At 53.3% G+C, this 25,190-nt stretch overlaps 1 protein-coding gene across 1 annotated transcript in view; it reads right to left on the bottom strand.

Annotated features, from left to right (window-relative positions):
• Positions 1-634: 634 nt before the first annotated feature.
• Positions 635-25,190, bottom strand: part of LOC122378725 (frizzled-4-like) — a 39,814-nt gene continuing 15,258 nt past the window's right edge. The window contains exons 2-3 of the mRNA XM_043360166.1: positions 16,357-16,523; positions 635-2,536 (exon numbers count right to left, since the gene is read on the bottom strand). Of these exons, the coding sequence (XP_043216101.1) occupies positions 1,971-2,536; positions 16,357-16,523 (733 nt within the window). The 3' untranslated portion in view covers positions 635-1,970. The remainder of the gene's footprint in view (positions 2,537-16,356; positions 16,524-25,190) is intronic.

Here is a 25,190-nt window from a genome sequence, read left to right as displayed (position 1 = left end):
GCCCATGCTTGGCCAGGCGGGCCGGCCGTAGTGGGGCGTGCTGTGAGCTGCTGAGTGCACAGAACGTGGTGTGGTGATGGTGGGGCGCATGATGAATGCGGTGAGATTAATGCAATGGTGAGAAATCCCTGCCACTGAAGGCGTCGCGAGGGTCGCAATAGTTTTGTACCGTGCAGAGGTCCACTGACGTGACAGCCCAGGTCAGTGACCTGACCTGACCTGTAAATGCGGTTGTTGTCACAAGTTCTGGCTAGATTCAAAGGTCAATATGCAAACTTTCAACTTTCTATCGCTAAAGCGATATTGAAACACCAATTGGAGGGGGAGTGGCACCACCGGCCGGCGGTCGACGTGAGAAGAACACGTTTGAAATGCGTTTTCCGCGTTTTTGGGCTTTGTGAGCAATTTCAGGGTAACACAGGGCTACTGGCTGGCCTCGTGGAGCCCTGCTAGGCTGTTAGGCTCAGATGCACTTGATTGAAAATTGGATTCAGAGTGAGTATGACACCGTCGAGAGGCTGCTTGTAGTGTATGGTGCGCATTTCGATCGGCAGATATCATTTCGTAGATAGGCAACAAGTGTTATCTGTGGTGTAACAAGCCAAATCTAAGTGAAATGTAAAGAAACAGAAAATAACATTGACATTTTATTGTGAACATGCATCGATAGGTACAGTCTTTCACTCCAGAGCTGCCACCTAGCGTTTGTGAGAGAAAACACATCCAGCTGGATGAGTCTGAACGGCTTCAAAGGCAAAGCTTTCTCAAAGGCTGAGCTATTTTTTTTCGAACATTCATCGTAAATGTTCTTGGTTTGGCCTAAGATGGATGCAAATGCTAGTATGTAACAAATTTGTAAAGGGACGGTCACAGGCTTCCCATTCTACCGCAGTTTCAAGAGCGTTCGATAATAATGCTAATCGGTGGCAAATAATCGAAACCTGTCGTTAAAACATAGGATGTGGGTAATGATAGCTGGATGTGCTTAAAATGGTAGCTCTGTACACATGCAGCCGATCACACGCACCCCTCACAGTTAAAGAGGACAATACACGATACACTACAATATAGTTACATCACGCCATACACAGATCACCAAGCAAAAACTAATCCGAAACAGGTGAAAAGGAGGTGTAAGAACTTGAATATCACAACTGTCAGAATAAAAACGGACCGAACTTCATCACACACATGAGCTCACCTATCGCGGAATAATCCATATTCACATCTCATTCTGCTCCTTACGAGTGGAAGTCGCGCACGAGGCATTCGTCAATAGGTTATTCAGCTGCGCAAGAAGCTTAAAGAATAATCGCAGCATCGCTGTGTTAAAAAGGAATGAATTCACTTCTTTGAAGCTCAAAGGTGACATGAATATATGCCATAGAGATATTGGAACACCACATTTATCGATGCTTAAATTACACCGATATTCAATACCTGCCAGGGTAAGAACATCGGTACGGCTCAAAATATATTTCAGCTTGCTAAAAGATAGCAAAAGCAGTGATACTATCGGACTGGGTGCATATCAAGTATCTTGCGATTTAGGCATGTTTAACAACATCTTACGATGGCAACATGGCTTGGACGCGGCATCTGCCATGCAACATGACGGGGTGCTTAATCAAGCACAACACATACAAACATATACTCTTCACACAATGGCACACCTAGCTCTGCAAAAACGACGAATGTCCATAACTCTCAAAGTACACCAAAACAAAAACGGAGCACCACCGCGGCACATGGCACATAAATAACGACACATGGTAATGCTCAGGAACCCATAAACAGCTTTCCATCGCCCCATCGCGCGGCTGCAAAATAGCACAACACAAGGCAGCGTCACCAGCGCTGCCAAAGTCCACAAAATACCCTGATTAGCCGCACGTTGCTGCACATAGATCCATTCTCCAGCGTCCATAGGCGCATTTAGTTCCGCCGGCAGCGCCACCTGCGGTAGCGATTCACACCTGTGTTTCGCCTCCGGGCCGCCAGGCGTCGCGCGGGCGCCGGCTGTGGTGGCGGGCGGGCCTGGTGGCCGGCTCCAGCGAGCCCGAGTGGTGGTGGTGTGGGCAGGAGGTGGGCACGCGCTCCAGATACGGCGGCACGGGCCGCTTCTGGAAGCGCTGCAGACTGCGGCGCCACACCTGACACGGCTGGAGGCTGGCCATCCACAGACCGCCGATGATTCCCACAATCAGCGTCATGAAGATCTTCAGCATCAAAATCTCGACGTTGGGGTGCACGTCCAGCTGCGTGAGCCACTGCTCGCGCGACGTGTACTCGTACAGCAGTGCGGCCAGCACACACGTGGCCGGCACCGTGTAGATGACGCCGAAGATGCCGATACGCATGGTGAGCATCTCGAGCCGCTCGACGCTGCGCGAGCGGACCGCCTGGCCACGCTCTCTGAAGATGGCGCGGAAGCCTGCCAGCAGGAAGGAGATGCCGGCCACCAGGTAGACAAACGCCGGGATCAGCACGAAGCCGAGCAGGGTCTGCAGATCCTGGTTGCCCACATAGCAGCTGCCTGTAACACAGTGGGGAGAGAAGACCGCGTCAGTTTTCCACCAGTCAGCCGCCGTCAGGGACGGTTTGCAGTCATAGTCTGGGCGCCGGGCGGCGGCTGTCGCCGGTTTATGACGCCCCAGCGCCGTCAGTGTCGGAGCAGCAGCTCGGTGCATGTCGGTGCGCTCGGCAAATGTACACACACATCCCGGAGTGATTGATGGCAGCGGAGGGGACACATGGTGCGCCTGTCACCGGCCGCGCCGGGAGGGCGTGTGGGTGCAGAGCGCCGCCGGCTGGCCGGCTGTGGGGTCTGAACAGCACCCTGTGGGGTCTGGGCAGGACCCTGTGGGGTCTGGACAGCACCCTGTGAGGTCTGGACAGGACCCTGTGAGGTCTGGACAGGACACTGTGAGGTCTGGGCAGGACACTGTGAGGTCTGGGCAGGACACTGTGAGGTCTGGGCAGGACACTGTGAGGTCTGGGCAGGACTCTGTGGGGTCTGGACAGCACCCTGTGAGGTCTGGGCAGGACCCTGTGAGGTCCCAGCAGGGCACTGTGAGGTCTGAGTCAAACCGTATGGCGTGAGGGCGGGTCTTCTTCCTGAGTAGGACCTTGTAGGGGGCCGAACAGGATCTTAGGGAGTCCGAGCAGGACCCTATGGGGAGGGGAGGGGGCTGAGGACCCTGTGGAGGCTGATCAGGGCCCTGTGGGGCCGAGCACGACCCACTGGTGTCTTCTGTAGGACCTAAGTTGGTATCTGTGGTGTCTGAGCTGAATCCTGCAGTATCTGAGCCTCAAATTGTGCTAACTTCTAATTGCACCACGAAGCTTGATTTACACTACGCTGTCCTCATCAGCTTCGGCATTTTACAGGTAGTCAAGTATTAGGAAAAAAAGTTTGTGAATCATTGTGTAAAAGGGATTTACGCTAGGATTTCGCCAGATAACCAATGCCAATATATGCCGACAACTCTAAGCCCCGTGATATGAGCTCTAACATTTGCTTTTATTTAGCAAATCCTATTCGACGAACGAACTCGAACATGTCCTTGATAGTCACATAATCCTATTTGTGGTATCATGCACCGCACTGCTGTCAAGTCGCTCTCATTGACATGCTGATATGTTTGACATTTATCAGTTCCCCTGACGGATCGAGGCTGCCCGCAAAACACCGTTATATTTAATTCACAGGGCACATGGTGCAGTACCCAGGGTTATCATTACGTGTTAGGTAGAATATACTGTTCATGCACATTGCCGTACTTCAACTTATGCACCTTTAAATATAAACGTAATTAAAACAGCCTCATGTTGATAAATATATTTAAAAAAAGACCCAGAAAATAACACTTTTCATTAAAGTTATATTCATAATCATGAAACTTGCAACCGAGCGTTCTTTAATTAGTATGCACTGTTCAGTTAAGTTTATTCTTAAGTCGTCTTGTTCTCTGTCCCTGGCGACAGACAATACCGAACCGGGACCACCGTTTTCCGCCCCGCGCCCCGGTCTGAGAGGAGACTATAAGACCGGGACCAGACGCCGGTCCCGGCCCGCCCAGTGACCCGTTATGGGGTCCGGGACCGTCTGACAGGGGACAGAGCACCCGTCCTTCACGGCCCAGATGACACGGGCGGTGCGGGTCCGTGCCTTCTCAGGCGCACGGGCCGTATACGACCGTGCCGCTCCCATTACCACTGTGGGACGGCCATACTAAAGCGCCACAGACCAACTACCGGAAAACGGCCCCCATTTGCCGGCGCGATGACGAGATAATTTGTGCGGTGTCTCTGTCACTGCAACTATCCCCGGACAGAAAGGATGAAAAGCTGTCAGCCTAGACAGCAAAATGTCTGATTAATTCAGGTTTAGGGTACAGGATTAATATCATTCCCATGGTCATTTCTATTCTTTGCCGACATGACTGCCCGACCGGAGGTGCTCATGTCGGTATAATATCGCCGTTAAGTCCGCTGGTATCGCTCCCGCCTCGCCACCGTGACGAGTCCCGGAGGTGTCACAGGGAGACGATACATATATTGGTGACGGCGCCATCCGTCAGTCGCTCCCGGTGTGTGTGTACGCAGGCCTGAATATGGCGCCGGTCATAGCTCCGGGGATTGTTCAATGCAGGGGCTATCTTATCGAGGAGCTGTGAACAGGAGCGGTGACGCCACTGTCCTGTCGCGTCAGACATGGACAGCTCCGACACTCACAGGGTATGCATAGTGGACATGTGACCTCGACTGAGACAACAATCGGGTCGGACCCGACGCCTGGGCAGCGACGATTGATACGACCGGGATACAATTATGAATTAATAAGCTATGATTTATGTGGAAGTAGGGTGTATGTAGGCATTCGTATATCTCCGAGTTGAAATTCATCACTGCATCGAAATGAATTTGCTTACAATATGACACAGAAAATTTCGATTTAATGTGATGCTAATCTAATTGCTACATTGCAAATGAATGCTGCAAATAAAATAGCAAGCATCAAGCTGTACTTAGAATTTAAGCTGCGCGTGCAAAGTGGATGGAATGTCACCAGTCTGTGGTTGTCGGCAAAGGCAATTTAAATCGCCCATCTTCAACAGTGTTTCCACCCGGTAGCGCGCTGCTTCGCAATCGCTCGCATGGCGTCGTGTTGCGTTACGAATTCATGGCGCCGTCGGCAGCAGCTACCGCCTACCGCAGCGCCTGTAGCACGGCGGTGGGACGCATTGCGACGGGGCCGATACATATCCTTTACACTAGACATGCGGCGCTCGTTCCCACTCAGTGTTCCAGAGTGAGCTTAGTGCCGTAAAACAGCAGGTCAACAGTCATGTCACCAGGGGTCACTGAACGGTGCCGTTTGTGATGGCGTAATCTTGGACGTTGTAGAGAAGCATTAACATTTCCATTAAAACATTGATGCTGATTTGTTCATGTTTACGATCTGCTTTCTTAGGGCATCGATAAGTCTGTTAAGCGGCCGTTCTCGAAACTGTGTGCATCTAACCTATGGAAGCCATACCAATTAAAACCCAAAGTGGATTTTGGCATCACATGTCCTCTCTTCGATTGACGTTCAAAACAAAGAAGTGATTGCGTCTATGTATGTTCAATGAGCACTGGAGACGATGGTGCTGCATAAAGCATGTGTCATGCATGTTTCATTGCGTTCGCATTTTTATGCATGATTCATCCTCATAGCCACTGCAGGCTTTGATCCTGCCGACACGATATTGGTGCCAAAAATGCAGCGCATATACCAAACCCTCTCGTGTGTCTGTATCTGTTTCTCTCAAGTCTCTATTCAAATTCCTCAAAAACACGGTCTGGGCAGCGAAGCAGATGCTCGCATAAGCACGATGCTCATTGCTCACCTAACCTCGGATAAACGTCACACGATGGCCGAGCTGCTGTTTTCAAGTTTATTCCTGAACTTGTCTTCAGCTCAGCCCAGAAAAGTTTGTGCAGCTCTCATCCAGCTGGATGCTGCGGTAACTTCAAAGTGGCTCAAATACCAAAGTTCGGTATATCTGGGCACGTCAAAATCCCGCCCAACAATCGCTCGGCCCATGGCCCACTCCAGCACGTTCAGTTCAGCCCAGCTGGACCCCGCCCAGGTCCGGCCCTAGCCAGCCCACAGCCTGAGTCCACTCTGTCCAGCCGAAGCCCGGAGCCGGATGGTTGCGGAGGCCACATTCCGTCACCTGATGGGATCAGCGCGGCGCAGAGCGCACTCGACCGGCACCAGATTAGGAGCCGAGGCGACAGAGCAGACCTGCCGGGCCGGGACGGGTCCGGCCGCGCCGCGCTCCACCTGCAGAGGCGTCCACCGGTCCACACCGGTCCACACACCGGTCCACACACCGGTCCACTCACCAGTCCTCCGGGCTAATGAAGGGCCAAATCAGGCGGCTCGACGGTGAGCGAGGATCAGTCAGGGAGGGAGAGCGCGCGCATGACCGGCCCCAGCTATCAGGTCCTGACAGCCTCCATCACTCACGTACGCACACGCGGGCGCGCACGTCCGTGTGAACCGGAAAGTGCTGTCCAAACAGGCGATAGTGGGGCGCGCCGGCGGAGCGCCATATCTCGAGCAGCAGTCACGACACACAGCAGCCGGCCGGACAAACAGCAGCGGGGGAGTCGTTACATCACCGGAGCCGCGCGGGGGCTCCGGAGAAACTGGCCGCCGCTCTGCGGGCGGCGCGGCGTGACCACGACCGCGCGGCGCCGTGCTGGCCGTGCCGGGCCGGTCCGGACCAGCACGGCCGCCGCGCCGCGCCGGTCCGGTCGTCGCGCGGCCGGTGTCACCGTCGCCACGGCCGCCACCGCTGGCGCCGCCTGCCGGCAGCAGATAGCCATCTGCGGCCCCGGCGCGACAACGGGGCGACGGCGACGGCGGCGCGGCGGCCTGTCGCCTGCCGAGGTCGTCCAGTGGGGGCCGGGCCGGGCCGGGCGCGGCGGCAGGCGACACAGCACAGCACCCCGGCCGGCCCGCGCGCGGCCGACGCGCGGCCGACGCGCCGCCCCGGGTGTGAGCGAGGCCGTGGGGAGCCGCCGCCGAGTGGAGTAGGGAGAAACAGGGAGGCCGATAAATATCATTGAAGAGGTTAAAGGAAGTGTAGCTAGCCACTAGTTCTAGAGCCTGCGAATAGTCAACGACGTGCTGATGAGATGACTCAGCGTACGGTTGCCGGAGGTATGGGTGACAGTCGTCAGTCAGATCGCCTTTGCAAAAAAAGGACTTATATTGCCAGCTTGCAAAACACCTGCGACCTATTTTCAAACGCACCACCATTGCAACCAGAGGGGAGAGGAAAAGTTGCATGGCACAGATGCGACCACACCAATCAGGACAGGTAGAACGCTCCACTATGAGGACCACGTTATCCACAGGACAGAAGGGAAGTGGCTAATATGTATAAGTAAGCGGCTCCTAGAAGTTTTACTGGTCTGCCATGTAAAAGAGCGCATACTCGTAAGTGTACGAAAAACACCATCCGCTCCCCCAGGTCCTGAGGAGGCCTGAGATCTGCCAGGTCATCCAGCAGTTCCTCTAGCTGGCTAACGTCTACCAGGTCACCCATCAGTTCCCCTAGCTGCCTGAGATCTACCAGGTCATCAGCGGAGCCCCAGAAATCTGCCAAGAGTCAGGACACCCAGGATAGTTCCCAGACTTGTGACAGCTCAAGAAAAAAGTGAGCTCGCTCAGCTCAACTCCGTTTTATCCGCTCCCGCTCAGCTCCCGCTCAGTTTAACACGGCTCAGCTCAGCTCACGCTCCGCTCAAACCGGCTGTGCTCCGCTCACGCTCAGCTCAGCTCAGCTCAGTTTCCGCTCAGCTCAGCTCAGCTCAGTTTCCGCTCAGCTCAGCTCAGCTCAGTTTCCGCTCAGCTCAGCTCAACTCAGTTTCCGCTCAGCTCAGCTCAGTTTCCGCTCAGCTCAGCTCAGTTTCCGCTCAGCTCAGCTCAGTTTCCGCTCAGCTCAGCTCAGTTTCCGCTCAGCTCAGCTCAGCTCAGTTTCCGCTCAGCTCAGCTCAGCTCAGCTCAACTCAGTTCCCGTTCAGCTCAGCTCAGTTTCCGCTCAGTTAAATTCACGCTTAGATCGTTCAGTCGTTCTTTTTAAAATCGGACATGCTTAACCCTCGCCCGTATAGGGGGGGGGGGTCGAACGGACCCCCCTCTGTTTTTCGCGAATAACTCGCGTAAAAAGCGGCCGATCGCGACGAAACTTTCAGTACCCTCGCGATAATCAATTTTACACCCATCCTGAAAATTTCATGACCCTGACCCTAATGACCTTTGACCTGTGACCTACTTTTCGAGACCATGTTTGGCCGGAATCGCGATTCGGCGTATGTCGGCTCGCATTAGCCGCGCGTTAGCAGTCTTTTTGTGGTTTCAAGCGTTCAAACATGGGATATGATGTTGCTCCCATGCATTAGGGTGGGTGTCAAGGTCACCGGAAGGTCAGGTCAGGTCATTGACCTTTGATGACCTCGGTTCACTTTTTCGAGTTTTACATGTTTCTAGGCTAGTTTTTGGAGCTGAATTCGAATTTAGCAACCATTTGAACATTTACGAAGCAGTTTTGGTGCCTTCGTAACATGTTACGAAGCTGTCAGAGGCTACTACGAATACCCGGCAAAATCCTTACTGGTTGACCTGACCTGACCCGACCTGGCCTCAATGCATAAAGACATCATCAGTGATCATAACTAACATGATATTCGTGATCAGCACCCCGAAAAACCCCATAGCAGCCACGTTTTACGACGTTCTAACAGGTCCCGATTTTCCCGACTTTTGGGTCATTGACCTGACCTGGAAGGTCAACCGATAACCTAGGACCTTAAAATTGGGTATCATCGGCTTCCTCTCGTCGCGGGCAGCATGCTCGTTTTTTCCGCGAAGCTCTAGCTCGATCAGGGGCGAAACGGCAAGGGGGGGTCCAACGGAACCCCCCCCCCCTTATACGTTCGTGGCTGGAAAAACACCAATACGGGCGAGGGTTAAAAAACAGACCAACTCTTGGCACATAAGTAAGTCTCCTCTAACAAGGAGCGAGGCAACTTACACAATGGGCAAAAGAGATAAGCTCATTAAGACCTTGAGACTTTGCGAGTCGTGCGTCTACTTGGACTCAGACTATAGTTACATGAAATGGACTGTTCTTGGCAGTGTTATCACATGTTATCAGAGTGTGCACCGCGATGTTAACATAACATATAAGTTCAAAATATACGAACGAAAAAAGTCTGGACGAAAAAGTTTACAGACGAAAAAATGTACAGACGAAAAAATGCCAGACGAAGAAAAGTCGGACGAAAATCTGCGGACGAAAATCTGCTAGACGAAAAAAAAAAAACGCCATGGAATCATCTCAACTAGGCGGTGTTTCACGGCCGAGAGCAGCACGCCCACGCCGCCATCCGCTCTTGGCACCCTGCCAGGAGCTGACGTTACATTTTGGGGTAGTGTTGGAACTTGGAGATAAGAGTTTGTTTATATCTCCATGGAAACCCCATTTGACACGTGTGATAGCAGCGTGCTATTATTATGGACATCAGAAGGTGAGAGTTCCAGTTAGCGCCTCTGCCCCACCCCACTTTCAATAGGATATGGTTGCTTAGCCCACATTCAACCAACGAAGAGGAACATTATTTGCTAATTCCTAATTGTAAATATTTTATGCAGAGGTAAGAACCCTTATTGATAAAATTAATTTAAATAACTGCTTAAATAACAAAGTGAAGAATGCTGAATTGTACATTGCGGAGCAGTGTCAAGGCGAAGCATCAAAGCCTGACAGTAGGTGTTCATCTTGCAGTCAGACTTGAAACTTGAGACTGGCTGTATTAGCCTGTAAATTGGCCAAGACCCTGGTCTTCCAATTTCCATGCAATATGGATGAAATAAATTAAGCTTGATTAGTGATTAATATTGATTTCTTTAGAGTTTTGATATTTTTAAGTGCGATCACGAAGGCAGTGTAATTGCTCACTCCATAGCTAGCTCATAGCTGAAGCAACAAATCCTGAGTTAATTTCCAAGCATGAACTGAAAAGAATTAGAACTGGATCAGCTCAGCTCAGCTAAATCAGCTCAGCTCAATCAGCTCAGCTCAGCTCGCTCAGCTCAGCTCAGCTCAATCAGCTCAGCTCAGCTCGGCTCAGCTCAATCAGCTCAGCTCAGCTCAGCTCAATCAGCTCAGCTCAGCTCAATCAGCTCAGCTCAGCTCAATCAGCTCAGCTCAGCTCAGCTCAGTTCAGCTCAGCTCGCTCAGCTCAATCAGCTCAGCTCAGCTCAGCTCAGCTCAGCTCAAGCTCATTCAGCTCAGCTCAGCTCAAGCTCATTCAGCTCAGCTCAGCTCAAGCTCATTCAGCTCAGCTCAGACAGCAGCTCAGCTCAATGCATTACTGAGCCGGCTCAGCTCACAGCTCAACAATTTGGCAAAATGTTGAGCCGGCTCATGAGCTGAGCTGATTTTTGAGCCGGCTCAACTGAGCTGATCACAAGTCTGATAGTTCCCCTAGCCGTCTGAGGTCTACCAGGTCCCCAGGTGAGTAGCGTTCTGCCAGGTCAACCAACAGATCTCTGGCTGTCTGAGGTCTGACAGATCACTCAGCAGGTCACCCAGCAGGCCTCATGGCTGTGTGAGGTCTGCCAGGTCACCTAGCGGGCCTCTGGCTGTCTGAGGTCTGCCGACTGCCAGGTCACCCAGCAGGCCTCTGGCTGCCTGAGGTCTGCCGGGTCACCAGCAGAGTTCCGGAGGTCTGCCAGGCCTCTCAGCGGGCCTCTGGCTGTCTGAAGTCTGCCAGGTCGCCCAGCGGGCCTCTGCGCGGGCGGCTGGGCTGTCGCCACTCGGCGGGACCCCATCGGCTGGCGCTGCAGTGCTGGCGCGCGGCTGTCACACTCTGTTTATGACACCCAGCGCGGCGCGAGCGCTGTCTTCGCGGCAAACACGTCACAGACATTTCAAACACCAGAAAATATCGCTTCCGAGCGCCTCTCTGGCCAGGAATATCCCGAGTCCTGGCGCCGCCGATGGTGCAAATGTGGACCAGAAGGCTGCTGGTAATGCGGCTTGAAATATTCCGGGTAAAGAAAAGTGCATATTGAAGGCTCCATCAGAAGAGCTGATGAAATGCGACGCATGTTTGATCGTCATTTGGCAACAATTTTCATTTGCTGAAGGACATACCAATTTTTGAATAAAAGGCTTACCTACAGTGAGGCACATCTATTTCCTGGAAAATGAAGACGCAAGCCTTTCCTGATGTTCCCAGAAACCTGATCGATTTCCGCTAAAGCAACGCAATTGAAACATTCCAGGGGCCGGGCCAACGATGTCGTCAGCGACTGCCCGGGGCCTCTCCCGCGCAGTCCGTCTCCATTCCGTCTTCCACTCCCGCAACGTAGTGTCATTGGCCTGACCGGTGCGTTTGTGCTGCGTCTGCCCACAGTGCCACGGGTGAACCCCAGGTGGCCGCGGCAGCCGCCGGCGGCACTGACTCCGTGTGATTCAGCACTACCGTACGAGTGCGCGAGAGAGCGCGCTGAGAGAGCGACGCCCGCCGGACAGCCGCTCGCCCCGGCCGTCGAGAGGCCACGCTGTGTGCAGATGGCGGGGCTGGCCAGACCAGAGAGAGACACAGGGGCGTCTGAGACAACACACTCGGCCGTCTGAGGCAACACACTCGACCGTCTGAGGCAACACACTCGGCCGTCTGAGGCAACACACTCGGCCGTCATTTACATATGAGCACCGGCCGTGTGCACTCCGAACGACTCCACAACGAGTCTGGTGGATGGCTCCCGAGAACTCTTTGACGTCATGTTCCTTACTTAGGCATGTCAGAATAAACATGGGCCATTCTTCAAGTGTGAACGGCGAACGGATGACGCCTTGTCACTGTGATGCATTGCATTAGCTTCGCACTCATGCATTACTGAGGGCCATCGTTCATTTCCTTATTAAGTGAGCAAATAGCGCTACGTGCCACGCCCCCATTGCTGCTTGGTAAGTGGGTGGCGTTCTACATCCCGCCCAGTTGACGTGAGTTATATCGTTTAGCAGACTCCATTGGGCTCTTGGTGCTCTCTCAATCGTTCGCATGTTAGCTGTGGTAGCTGCATACAGACGAAAACGACAATGAAAAGGCGAGTAAATGAAGTGGCGACACAAAACAACTGGCAGAAATGACTCGCTGATCGGATAAGGGTAAGGGTAAGAATGAACCAGAAACGGGGAAGGAATTTGAATGGATGACATGCCATGATTATCGAGTCAAGTCACAGCTGCTCTGCCACCCCTGCGCCCGGAACCGGAGGGTCAGAGATGGATGTGGCAGGGTGACATGGCAGTGCTACTGGCGGGGACAGCAGGACCACCACAGGGCTGTCCTAGCGCTGCCCACGCCCGTCCTGACCGCCACCAGAGAACAGGTTTGCCCTGTCGCGCCACTTTTGTGCGGCGTCGGCCGGTTCCTGGTCGACTGTACCATAGCGTGAGGTGACAAAACTGGAGCGGCGGCGCGGCGGCGCGGCGGCGGACCTCAGAGGCGCCGCTGTCACGGCCGCAGTCCGGTGACGCCGCGCACCGCGATGACGCCGCGCCCCTTGATGGAGCGCGCGCGCCGGGACGCCCGATGGCGGCCGCCTTTGAAGTGCCGCGGCCCGGGTGGCGGTGCGGGGTCTTTGTAGCGGCGCGCTGCGTCGTTTCTCGGCGACCTGCGGCGGCCACTGACGCAGCTACCTGGACAGGAGCGCATTGGCGGCGGTGACGCGGCCCAAACGACCGGGTCCGCCATGGACGTCGATAGCGGGAAAGTGAATTGAGGTGTCGTTGTGAAGATTCTGATAAGGAAAACTATATTATGATGATGAACACTCAGGTGGATTGGCTTAATTGTCGTTTGGGAGACGCCTGATTTCTTCTGGAAACCAACTATTGACATGTGAATGAACGGAAATTGGACAACTAAAACATGCATTCTAAAATCCTTCTAAGTCAGACGCTTGCCTTTTACCCTAAAGCTACTCTGCCTCTGCCAAAGGCAATGCCTAAGCCCGACGCTGGCGAAAACGTCGGGCCTGCAGCGTAAAAGCAACTACCTGAGCGAGACCGAAGACATGGACCTTGGACCGGTAGGACCCAGCATAGGTTTTTCTTTTGATAGGCAAGCCAAATAAGGTTTTGATTGCGATAAAGTGAGCATCTGTGAGCTTCACACACATTAGCTGATGGTCACTGGCTAAATTTCTAAAGGAAATTTCGAATCGAAAATTGACAGATCCGTTCCAGGAATTTTGCTTCCAGCACTGGGATTATTTTGACGTGGTCTCGGATTTGGGGCCCATGCAACACTATGACACGTGACGCGGAGGGTCCAGTCATCTGACTGGTCCTGCCACCGGACACCGACGTTTGTTTATTTAACGTCGACAGTTGCTGGTCTCACCTGGGCAAACGTTCATCGGTTAAATAAACAGGCGGCGAGCCGGCGCCGCGCGCCAGCCAATGGCTGCCTGAGGACGGGCCCAATAAACACCGGCCGAGCTGAGGGCGGGGGCGGGGGCGGGTGGTATTTTTGCGGTCCGCCGCCGCCGCTGCCGATGCTCGCCGGCCGCAGAGCTGGCACGGCCGGGTGGCTCGCCGGGGTCAGGATGGGCCACCGAGTGCACGGCTGCAGCGGCCCGGCTGCAATAAAAGAGCCACCGATATGCATGCCGCCGGCCTGTAGGTAGGAGTGTCTCCGGCCAGATACATGACACTTGTCCTCGGCAGTGAGCAGAAAGCGACACTAACGACACGGTGCATCACGACACGCTGAATATATGCACATATTACCGGGCGAATGGCCGCCAGCCGGGCTCATACGGCAGAGATATCAGGCGCCGGTAGTCGGCTCATCCGCGGCTGGACGGCGCCGGTGGACGTTATCCGCGGACAGACAGCAGCTCCGGCCGGCACAGGAGCCCAGGACCGGTCCGCAGCGTCACATGTGGCGCGCAGCGCGGCGGCCACCCTGTGCAGCACCCTCCGCGGACCTCACCCACCCCGCGCCGCCGCCATCAGCGCGGCCGGGCCGCAGGCAGAGTCACTCAGTGTCATTCTATCCGGCCTCGTTTCGGAAAGGATTTAGTGTATCGTTAACGGCTGGCTATCTCGGCCAGTAAATCTGGCCCGGCCGGGGGCCGTCGGTGCCGGCCGGTCAGCTGACGTCTTTATGGACCGTGCCCGTTCCTAAACTGACTCGATACAGTGATCAATGGCCTCTCGGGTGACCTTAGTAGGCCGACCGGGCCGGGACGGGGAGGGAGGGGTGGGTGAGGGCGGAGGGCGGAGGGGAGGGGTGAGAAGGCCGCCGCCGAGCCGCCGCCGGCGTCGAGGCATGCCGCCGGTCTTGTTTATTAATAGTGCCGCTCGCAGTTGGGGTGGCGGCCCGGCGCTGGAGCCATGTGGCGCGGGAGCTGGCAGCTCCAGCACCGGCGGCCGGCCGGCGCTCCAGTCGGGGCCGCCGCCGGCCCAAACAGCCGCGACGGCCACTGGATGCGGCCATTCACGCCGCAGACCAACTACAAACGATGCTGGCCACCGCGATGTCATGCAGACATTCAGGCACACAAGTGCTTCATATTGATTTGAGATGAGGCTGCATTCATACAAGGATTAGCCACAGCAACATGTCTTCCTTAGCATACTTATAAGCAGCTTTCTTCTGGGCTTGGGTCTGGGTGTGATTTATTTGCAGTGAGGCTGGCTTACAGCTCGTGTGACGGCACTGTTTATTCTTGCCTTGTCTCGCATTTTAGAGGACCTGTAGCCTTTACAAGTCTACAGGTAGGCCTACAAACCTGCAGGTCTTACGTCTTTTCAACAGAATGCTGCGCTACTGACCTTCAAATAAAATTGCCGACGATTAGATAACATATCGCACTAATTCTTACTTAAATTCTAACGATGTAGGTAGGGTAGCAAATGCGAATTAAGTCTAATAAACACGCTTACTTCATTAAAAAGCTGCCACCAGTGCGAGACATAAAAAGATGAAAAAGTGACTAATTGTCCATGGAATTAACAGAACGATAACCGGTGTTTGTTTCTACTTATTAGCATGACATTCAACATCCAAAAGAAAAATCATTCCCAAGGCGCTGTCACCAAAACAATGGCAAAGCCGTAAGACTGACGTTTGCTACTTTTCGTACACGCGAAGTCGCGCCGAAAGCCTGCTCCCGTGACTCAGACTTAGTCGCCCGTTCAGTGATCCATTATGCCATATATTTTCCACCACAGAGCTACAGTGAGAGACCTGTGGGACACTGGGACTCTCATTGCAGACGCACTTTTCGCCTTATGCTTAGATTTCAGTCGACATTTTCATAATTCAGGCTTCATAAAATAGCTTCATATTCATACAGTGTGGACCTTTACTGTATGGTTACATACAGTGTGGTTAGGTTAGGTTAGAAAGCAGGCTCCATGGGTTGGGGTACACCAGTGATCTCGACCAGTCAGACTCAGAGTAACGCCAGGACCATCCAGACCCTAAAGCCTCAATCAAAACAAGCCAACCCAGACTCCCGAGCATACACTTCCAGTCCAAACAGATCAATTGTGGTCTGGTACGATCGTTAATCAAACACTGGACTTGGCGAGCCGATAATGACATGTTTATGGGATGAATGTTTGACAACGTTTTCCTGGTGGGGACATACATTACCCATTCTGGCGATACAGACTGTAACAGCGCCACTGGCAAACTGTGCATGTCTGAGAGGCACTTCCATGAAACTGCAGTCCGAAATAGCTGACATTTGTTGCCAAAGCTCTCCGCCACCCAACGTAATTTGATTCTGAGCTATAATAGAGAAGTAATTTTAACGCTAAAAGATTCGAAATACGAGAACTCAATTTGAGGTAAAATGTCAAACTATATACCCCACTCCGTAACTACAAATATACTACCCTGAAATTAAGTTTACCTACATAACTTGGTGAGATTGGACACTCGTATGTCGTTTTCCTATAGAGATGACCCCAAGGGACTGGGAGGGACGTGAGTAATGAGTATGCTTCTTCATAGCCATATACTCGTACAATATACATCACGATAAAGCAATGGTTCCCACCAATAAGGCCTGGTGATCGGGATGGGGATGTCTTGCTCCAATAAAACCCGCTTTTCTACTTCCCGTCTTTCCTAAAGCACACTTGGAAGCACAGGGCGGCGAAAATGACATTATGATCTTTCCGCAGACGACACAAAGGGTATCGTCCCCTTATGACCTCCCCGCGACCCCGCAGTGACAATAAGCTGTCCGTGACTCACCAGTGAGCTCGTCAGCGTCGACCGCTTGTAACACCAAGATGGCGGCCGTCTTCAGCGCCGGCAGTCCCCAGGCCAGCAGGTGGAAGTAGGTGCTCTTCTGCTGGATGCGCTCATGCGACCAGCGCAGGCCGGCGGCCAGGAACCAGGTGACGGTCAGCATCACCCACCTGGCAACCACAGAAAAAGGATTGTTAGCTGACGGCGAAAGGCCACAGGACGTCACATCTGCTTTGGAACACTGAGCGCCGAGAGATTGAAACATGGCGTCTGATGAGAATGGTCGGTGCGTCCTTCACCACCCGCTGGGTGATTTACATTCGGGTGTGGGCTGGTTAGCGGCCGCTCTATCTCCGTTCTCGGTATTAGCATGTGGACGGCGTGGCGGCGGCCCGCGCTGCCGGCCCGGTCGGCTGTTTGATGTCCGCTGGTGACCGCGGCGGGTGACGGCGCGGCGGCCTCAGAGGCCCGGCGCCCCGCCGCCGCCCGGCCAGCGGCGCCGCGCAGCCTGATTGATGATGATTGATTTCGTCTTGCAGCGGATTGATGTGCCGGCTTCCGCGCGCGGTCAGCACGCTGCACGTGCCACCCGCTGACCACTGGCCCGTGCCCCGCCCTGGAGACCGTCTGGTGACCGCACTGACCGCCGACCGGCGCGGCGGTCATTCCGTGACCGGGTCATCATAGGAAGAAAAGTCTCCGTCCCTCCCACAACTCTTGTCTATGTACATTTCCTACATATGAACTTTTACCCTACTGCCACTAACAACAACCATCAAATATACGCTCCTTTAGATGGAATGCAGCCTTATTTGCGGGAGGCATTCTTATGAAGGTTATTTAATTTCGTATCATAAGTCTATTTGAGAATTACGTTTTATTGTAGCAAAGGTAGGCAGTATCTTTGATGTTCGGTGTAAGAGGGAGTTTCGCAGCAGTAGCGGCGGAACACCTTCAATTAAGCGGGGGGGGGGGGGGGGCAGTGCCGACTTTTGGTCCCATTCTTTCCATGCAACGCCCACTGGGCTAATGTTAAAATGTCAAAATCAAAGGGGGACACGGTGCCCCGGTGCCCTTCGCGTTCCGTCACCTATTGCTATGCTTCGCAGCATGTGAGGAGCGCTTCCTCGGGATAGGCAATGACGTAATGTGGCATGTTCTTGCGATTAGTCCATCGGCAAACAAAAAGATCGCTTAGCTTAGAACGGTCTGTCTCGACATTCTTGAGCTTCTTTACCAATATCAAAAGGCAGACTGTGTCTAGGCCCACATAACTACCTGTTCAGAATAAAAACAACTAGGTGAGTATGCTTCATTGAAACCACTGCACCCTGCAGGCATGAGGCATCACGACTAACTAAGTGAAACACGAGGCAAGCTCGCAGAATGGTCGGCCATCTTCGACAAAGCTTCTGGACGCCTGAGCGGCCATTTTCTATCATTCCGTGTTACACATCGGGGGGAGGAGAGGGGGAGGTGCACTGTGCACGTGACCGGCCATAGCACCGATTCGCTGCCTTACAGAGATACCACGTGACCAGGGGAGTGCCGGCGGCATTTTGTGTTGTCGGTATCACGTGACGGGACATCCGTCGAGGACCAGATGTTGCCGGCGGTGCCCCTGCCGCGGCGTGACCACGCACTGATGAGAAAACAGGCCCGGGAGGCAGGGAGGAGAGGAAACTAAGGCAAGAGGCGAGAAACTAGGGGGAGTGAGGCGAGAAACTGGGAGAAGGGAGGCGAAAAACTAGAGCGGAGCCGAGGCAGGCGGCAGGAGAAGGGGTAAGCGGGAGTGATGGGGAAGGGGAGTGAGACAGATGTGGGCGAGACGAGGACAAGACAAGGACGAGAGACAACAGACGGGTTAGGCAGGGGCCGGGAAACAAAAACATGGACAAAAAGTCGAGACGACGGACAGGAGGCAGAAGACAATAACAGAGCATGAGAGCAAAAAAGGCATGACGTATGGTCGGCGGTTACATGCAGTAAGTTAGTGGGTCGATAAAAAAAATAATACACATGGCATGACCATGACTTTTATGCTCCATTTATGACGCGGGACGCCAGACATGGTGTTCAACAGTCAACAGATGTTTGTTGGTTTTGCTTCGCCAGATCAATGATCAGTTCCTTCGGCATCCATCGAAAGTTAGCAGCTAAACATGGCACAAACAGATCAACGGTGCATTTGTAAGGCTTTATCTACAATTAATGTCAAGTCCCATCTACCAATCCGATCGCGATTTTTGCGTCAAAATATGGTGTAGGCCTAACTGTAACTGGGAGAGCAAAACAAACGAGACGTCCCATGTCCATAAGACATTACAAAGGTGAAAGTTTTCTTTTTGGAACCCTGGAAAACTCGCAGGGTTTGTATACAGATTCCCAGAATCACCTGAAACATCTGCCACAAACACTGAAGCCAAAAGAACTGCAGCAAAAACCGTTTTGGTTTAAACACCATCTGGGACGGTTATGAGCGGCGGCGGCTGGCCGTTCGGCAAACAGGCCCAGTTTCATTTTTCGCCGGCCGCCCTGTGTATATTTATCGGGGGCGCCGGCAGGTCCGGTTTTACGCGGCCTTAACGACCCGGTGCGAACAGTGGGGCGGCTAAAACACGCCTCAGATCGTCTCCGCCCCGCCACACACGGCCCTGCTGCCCCTCAGGCTGCTACTGGGCCTCCGAGTGGCCCCGGCCGGGGAACCCAGGACATCGAGTAAAAAACCTATACCAAAGCAGACACTGGAGTCTAAAGCTGAGCCGACGGCCGCACCGACAGCAAACCGGGAGCTAAACTAACAGCTGACCCAACATCTCAACCGGGAGCTAAAGCAACAGCTGACCCAACATCTGAGCCGGGAGCTAAACCGACAGCTGACCCAACATCTGAACCGAGAGCTGAACCGACAGCTGACCCAACATCTGAACCGAGAGCTGAACCGACATTTGAATAGATACATCTGGACTGTTGGACTGAGAGCGACTGAGCAGCAGTCCCACTTATAGCGGACGGGAATGAGCCGCGTCACTCAGGCCATCCGTTTGTGTCAGATATAGGAATCGTTCGATGTTAGAGCATCGTGACCGGTCAGTTCGATAGGATCGGTTAGCCGAAACGAGCAATAGGACGGGATATCAATGGGTCGCCTGTACTTTGATCTGCAGAAGCTGAAATTTGGGAAAGTGCTTAGCTACTCAGATGGGGTGGCCTTATCCATGTGACAAGTGCGTCTCGCAGTGTCACTGACGTGATCTGTGACGTCAGTGGCGCTTTCTATGACGTCATTTGCGCGATGCGAGCGGCATCCTCTGTGTACGGGCGCGGTACATACAGAACACGTCAGCCATTCGACTCCCCGCCGCGAACAGACATAAACGGCGCACGGCCGGGCGGCGCCGCTGCCTCAGCTCTCACAGGCGGAGGAAGTGGCCGAGGTGGACGCAGGTGGTCGCAGTGCGACCTCATAAGCCAGAGGACGTCGAAAATAGTAGAGCTAACGCCGATTTAAAGGTCGGAGGTGTTCGGTTCTATTGATAATGCAGTGTCGTTTGGTCCACGGACACAATCCATCGAAACCTGCCTGAAGACCGAAGCATTGTTATCTGGAAGGATGCCTACATACCTCCCGTATTTTAGAAACATTGGATTGGAATGTGACGGATATCCACGTAGGTTCAGAAGGGTTGAAATGGTACCCAGGGAAAATAAGCTTACAGTTTCCTTCGTCCATTTTTAAGTTTATCTTCGTCCTTAGTTGAATATCATTTTGATTAGCACCACTGATGGTCCAACAAAACAGGAAATGCGGTGCTCTGAACAGCAATTTTCCTCTTTTTCCCGATGTCGCACAATGCCCAAGGTCATTCACGTGACGTTATATGTCTCAATGCATGCATCGAGCAATAAATTTGCTTTCCGCTTGCCTTATATGAAGCAACATTTAAATGACTTTTCCCGCCTCGACAATGTTGAAGGAAATCCTTTGAAATCGGAGGAGCCGGGTGATAAATAAGGTCAAGCAATGCTGAAGCAATGCTGAATATTTAAGCACTAGTGCATAAATATTATTTAAACGACTTTGGGTTTATTGAACCAATTGACCTATTTAAGTAATAAGTCTACGATTGAACGTCCTCGACATCCTGTCTGGCATACGTTCACAGACTCTTGTCACGGATGGACCCCTTGTCCCTTCGTCACAGAGCGAGTGAAGAGATGGATTCATCTGACGAAGAAGTTTTTTCACAAATGGATGAAGAACAACTGTTGCGCTTGGAACGAGAAGCGGAACAGGCAGGCACAGCATCTGCCACAAAATGGGCCATGCAAAAACTCAACAACTGGCTTGAAAAACGACAAATTCAATGCGACTTGGCAACAGTTCAAAAAGACGATTTAGGGAAAATACTGCATAAGTTCTATGGTGAGCAGAAACACACGAAAACTTCTGGATCCTTAAGCCCAAGTACTTTAAACGGTTTGAGAGCAGGAATACAGCGTGCCATCGGACAGCTCAGAAGCGATGTGCACATCGTGAACGATAGAGAGTTCACCCGCGCGAACAAAATTCTCAACGCAAAGTGCCGGCTACACGCCAAACAAGGTAACCCGAAGCCGCAACACAAGGAAGAGATAGGGGAACAAGACCTGCAAAAAATAGCAGCATACCTGTCTGAGAAAGAAACGATGGAGAACCCGCGCCGTCTGCAGCAGGCGGTTTGGTTTATCATCGCGTTTTCCACGGGCGCTAGGGGTCGCGAGATATACAGACAGCTGCAAAGAAGCGGAGTCCGCTTCCACAAAGATGATGCCGGTCAGGAGTATTTCTCGATCGACCAGTGCGTTGTTGAAAAAAAATCATCCTGGCGGACTGAACCGGGGCGACCTGGTGTCCTCTCAGCCCCGGATATACGACAGCGCCTTCGGAGGAACGACATTTCACGCACTGATCAGGCTGTATCAGTCGAAGCTGAACGACTCGTGCCCCTGGTTCTTCCAGCAGCCGAAGCTTCAAGCCAGCTCCGAAGCTTCTTGGTACAAAAACCTGCCGGTTGGTGTGAATACCGTAGCCCAGATGATGGCCCGCATTAGCAAAGAAGCAGGGCTCAGCGGTGCGTACACAAACCACTGTGTGCGCGCCACCACCATCACGCAACTGTTTCGTGCAGGCGTGAGTGAGACCAGCATCATCTCACGAACCGGCCACAAGAGTGCAGAGAGCCTGAAGCCGTACATCGGACGGAGCTCGCACGCCCAGCTGCGCCGTGAAGCGGATGTTCTCGGGAGCGCCGTGGCGGGACCAAGCGGCAGCGGAACACTCGTCGAAACGGCGGACGGGAGGCCGGCGGCAGATGAAGAGACGGCCGCCGCAGAAGCACTGGCGCAGCGTGCTATAGCTGGATCATTCACCAACTGCACCATCACGGTGAACGTCACATACAATGCGCTGCGCCAGTGATTCGACTTCATCAGCGCGTGATGTCACTCACCTATCTACGATTTCTGGTTACATGTATGTTAAAAGCTTACCGTTGAATGTTAAAGCACATGTTTATAAGTGTCCCCCACCCGTAACCCGGCTTCCCACATATCCCCTAGTGTGATGGGGTGAGAAGGAAACCAAAGTAATTTGAAAGCGTGATCGAATAAACGTGTACTATATTTCTTGATATAATTGTTTTTTAATCCACGGAATACATCTGGCTCTCTACTGTTCTGTAACCAGGAAATGGTTCGATTTCTTGCAATTTACTGACGTCTCGGCTGGAAAAATCATTTAAATGACTTTTATGCGACCTTTCCTTGTTGAAATGTATGTTATGTCTCGCTCGACTTGTTTAAGCACTCGTTTATAAATGAACTCGTTTCACTCGTTCATTTATAAACTCGTGCTTAAACAAGTCGAGCGAGACATAAAATACATTTAAACGAGGAGAAGGTCGCATAAAGTACAATGCATATAGGCATTGATCAAAATATAGGATCGATGGCAGAACGAAAAGGAATGTCCTTTCTTAGATGGCTAGCATGAGTATATTCGCCGTTTTCCAAATGTCTACGCATTTAGTCAGTTCATCGTGACGAAATGTAGACCGATGAAACGAGAATCGCTCTTAAAAAGAACAAGAGATATGGCTGATTAGTTCACAACAATGTGGAGCCGCGTAAAATGCCACGCATTAAAAAGCCTTCTTCATATACGAATACAATATCGCAATAAGCCCGATAGCATCAGTGGACATGTCACATATACTGCTGATAACGAGAAACTAGTTCCACATTCAGAAATTAAACATCCATTGACAACTGCCCACGGTCGTTTTTTGGTGGTCCGGCCAGCGTTGCGTTATCTCGGACACGAAAAACACTCCATTTTGACGTGTCCCGTATTGTTCTCAATATGTCCCTGTCTGGGTGACGTTGTCTGACGATAAGAATCAGGTGTTTGGAAAGTACCCACTACACGGGAACGTTCGACATTTACCCTACACGTACTGGAAATGTGTCGTCAAAGGAGCGCCACGGGACCCGACGCCTGGTCAGCAAGGCTGCGCCGTTCGGATGGCCTGAGCCCACCGGTCGCCTACCCAGGGCACCTGGAGTCTATGTATAGTGACGCAGGCCATTGTCTTGTGTCGCGTAAGCAACTGTGAAAGGCCGACACATTATCTGGCATAGCCCGATGTCACCTGATGTCACCTGTCATGCATTTATTTCCGCCTGAGCTGATGGAATAAACTGCAGGTCAGATAGCTCAAGTATGCATGGACCAGTGACTTCATCTTGTGTCTCGACAAGACAATTTTGATGTGAAATGACTCAGGTGATGCCATCAGGCATCAACCGTTCAGACATCAGTTGAAGTCGGTTGAACAGGGACTGCACGCGGTAGTGGTGAACAGATGTCCAACCAAACTCTGTCATTGACCTCCATGTAAAGAGCCGAGCCGCCCCTTATAGTGGGCAATCGCCAGTCGCCCGACCCGACCCCGCTCAGCCCGACAGCAGACACGCCGTCCTTCTAACACCGACACCATCCACTGTGCACATTGCACACAGCTCAGTGCACAGTGCGGTGCACGTGCAGCGTCGCCGCGCGGCGGCCATTCTCCCGGCGCGCGGCCCCACTATCAGGCGCGCACATCTCGTCCGGTGCCGCACTGGTGCCGTGTCGCCGCCGGACCTGTCACCTGTCCGCTGTCTCAGGTGACACCCGGACCGCCGCGCCGCACCTTATCGGGCCCAGCCGCAGCGCGCCGGCCGCATGCAAAGTGCGCCACATTGTGTTCATGCTAATTCACGGCACTGTGTCCGTACGCGTCGGGCAGTACGCGGATGTGCGGCGGTGTGGCGGTGCTGCGCAATGCAGGCGTTATGCGTAATGTACATACGCCGGGAAAAAGGGCAATGCCCATCCCGCACAGCAAAGAGTTCTGAGAAGCGTCATCAGCTGCCTAATTAAATGCGGAATAGGAAAAAGGGCCAGCGTGATGTAAGACGGCGTACGACGACTAAAAATCTGCGCGACACCTGACGACGAAAGCGTAAGCCAGCGTCCAGTCGTATCCGGCAGTGGCCAGGTCCGATCCAGCGCAGTCACGTGACGGTGACGGTCCGCAGGCGGCTGCCGGCCGGCTGAGGTCACGTGACGGCCGGGCGCGGCGGGAGGCTCGTTGTCGGCTGATGGGTTCACAGCGGGCGCCGGAGATGGACGGCCCAGCGCCGGCCGCCGGCCCCGGCGGCGGCGGCGGCGGGGCGGCGAGGGACGCCCCCCGCCGACCGCGGCCGCTGCACCCCCGCTCCATCCCACCCCTCCCCGGCGCGGCCCGGGCCCTGCAGACCCACCCTGCTGCGGCCAGCCGCTCCCCAGTCCCCACCCGTGCCGCCCGAACAGCACTGGCCGCCGCGGTAGCGCCCCGAATTCCGGGCCAAAGATGCGGGCACTGCGACGAAGGTCGGCCATGAGACGAAGGGAGCAAGGGGGAGGTTAATGAATGGGATAGGAGGGATTAATGAACATATAAACACACAGATAACGAGATAGGATGAGGAAGATTAATGTGTTTGTTAAAAACAGAATAATTATTGATGATGTTCCCAAAAGTGGTGCAGAACATGATGTTCGCAGTGGATAGAAGATATGAAGCATAGATATATGTGATAAAATATGCTTTCTAAGCTATTTCACTCGAACGGCAGGGTCAACGTCTTCAGATCACACCAGGAAGGCCAACACAATTGAATAAAGGAGAAGACCTCCAGGGTCTTACGGACAAAGAAGCAGCAAATAACAGATCCCCGGGAGGCGGCAAAGATCAACGGACAGGTTATCTATCACAAAAATGGCGCCGAATGCCAACAAAAGGCCGGCGAATATCAACAGAGCGGCCGGCTCGGCAGCCAAAAGGCGGCGGTCCAAACAGCAGGCGATGGAGCTGACAGAGGCATGACTTCCTGCGAGAGAGAGAGAGAGAGAGAGAGAGAGAGAGAGAGAGAGAGAGAGAGAGAGAGAGAGAGAGAGAGAGAGAGAGAGACGCCGGCGTTGTGCCGGGCCCGGATCCATATCAGCCGGTCGCGGCAGAGCGCCATTCACCCCAGTCCTGCTGTTCGCCGCAGGTGACAGGCGACCCCGTCCGTCCTCTCGCCCTGCACCGGAGACTGTGTGACGTGTATCCGGGACTGCTGAATGGGCTTATCTCCGGAAACACCTAGGTCGAAACACGGAACTGCCTGCTTGGTCTGGAAGCTGATTGTCGCATTGTTGGACGATTACTTTTCCTGGCATTATTCATGAAGATGCCAGAAGTCAGCCTTCAAGCTCAACGATGGCGTTT

This window comes from Amphibalanus amphitrite, unplaced genomic scaffold, assembly GCF_019059575.1.
Source record: "Amphibalanus amphitrite isolate SeventyFive unplaced genomic scaffold, NRLGWU_Aamphi_draft 000064F_arrow, whole genome shotgun sequence".
NCBI classification, from domain to species: domain Eukaryota; kingdom Metazoa; phylum Arthropoda; class Thecostraca; order Balanomorpha; family Balanidae; genus Amphibalanus; species Amphibalanus amphitrite.
Note: the sequence above shows the minus strand (reverse complement) of the source record. Positions and strands in the feature narration are given on the sequence as shown.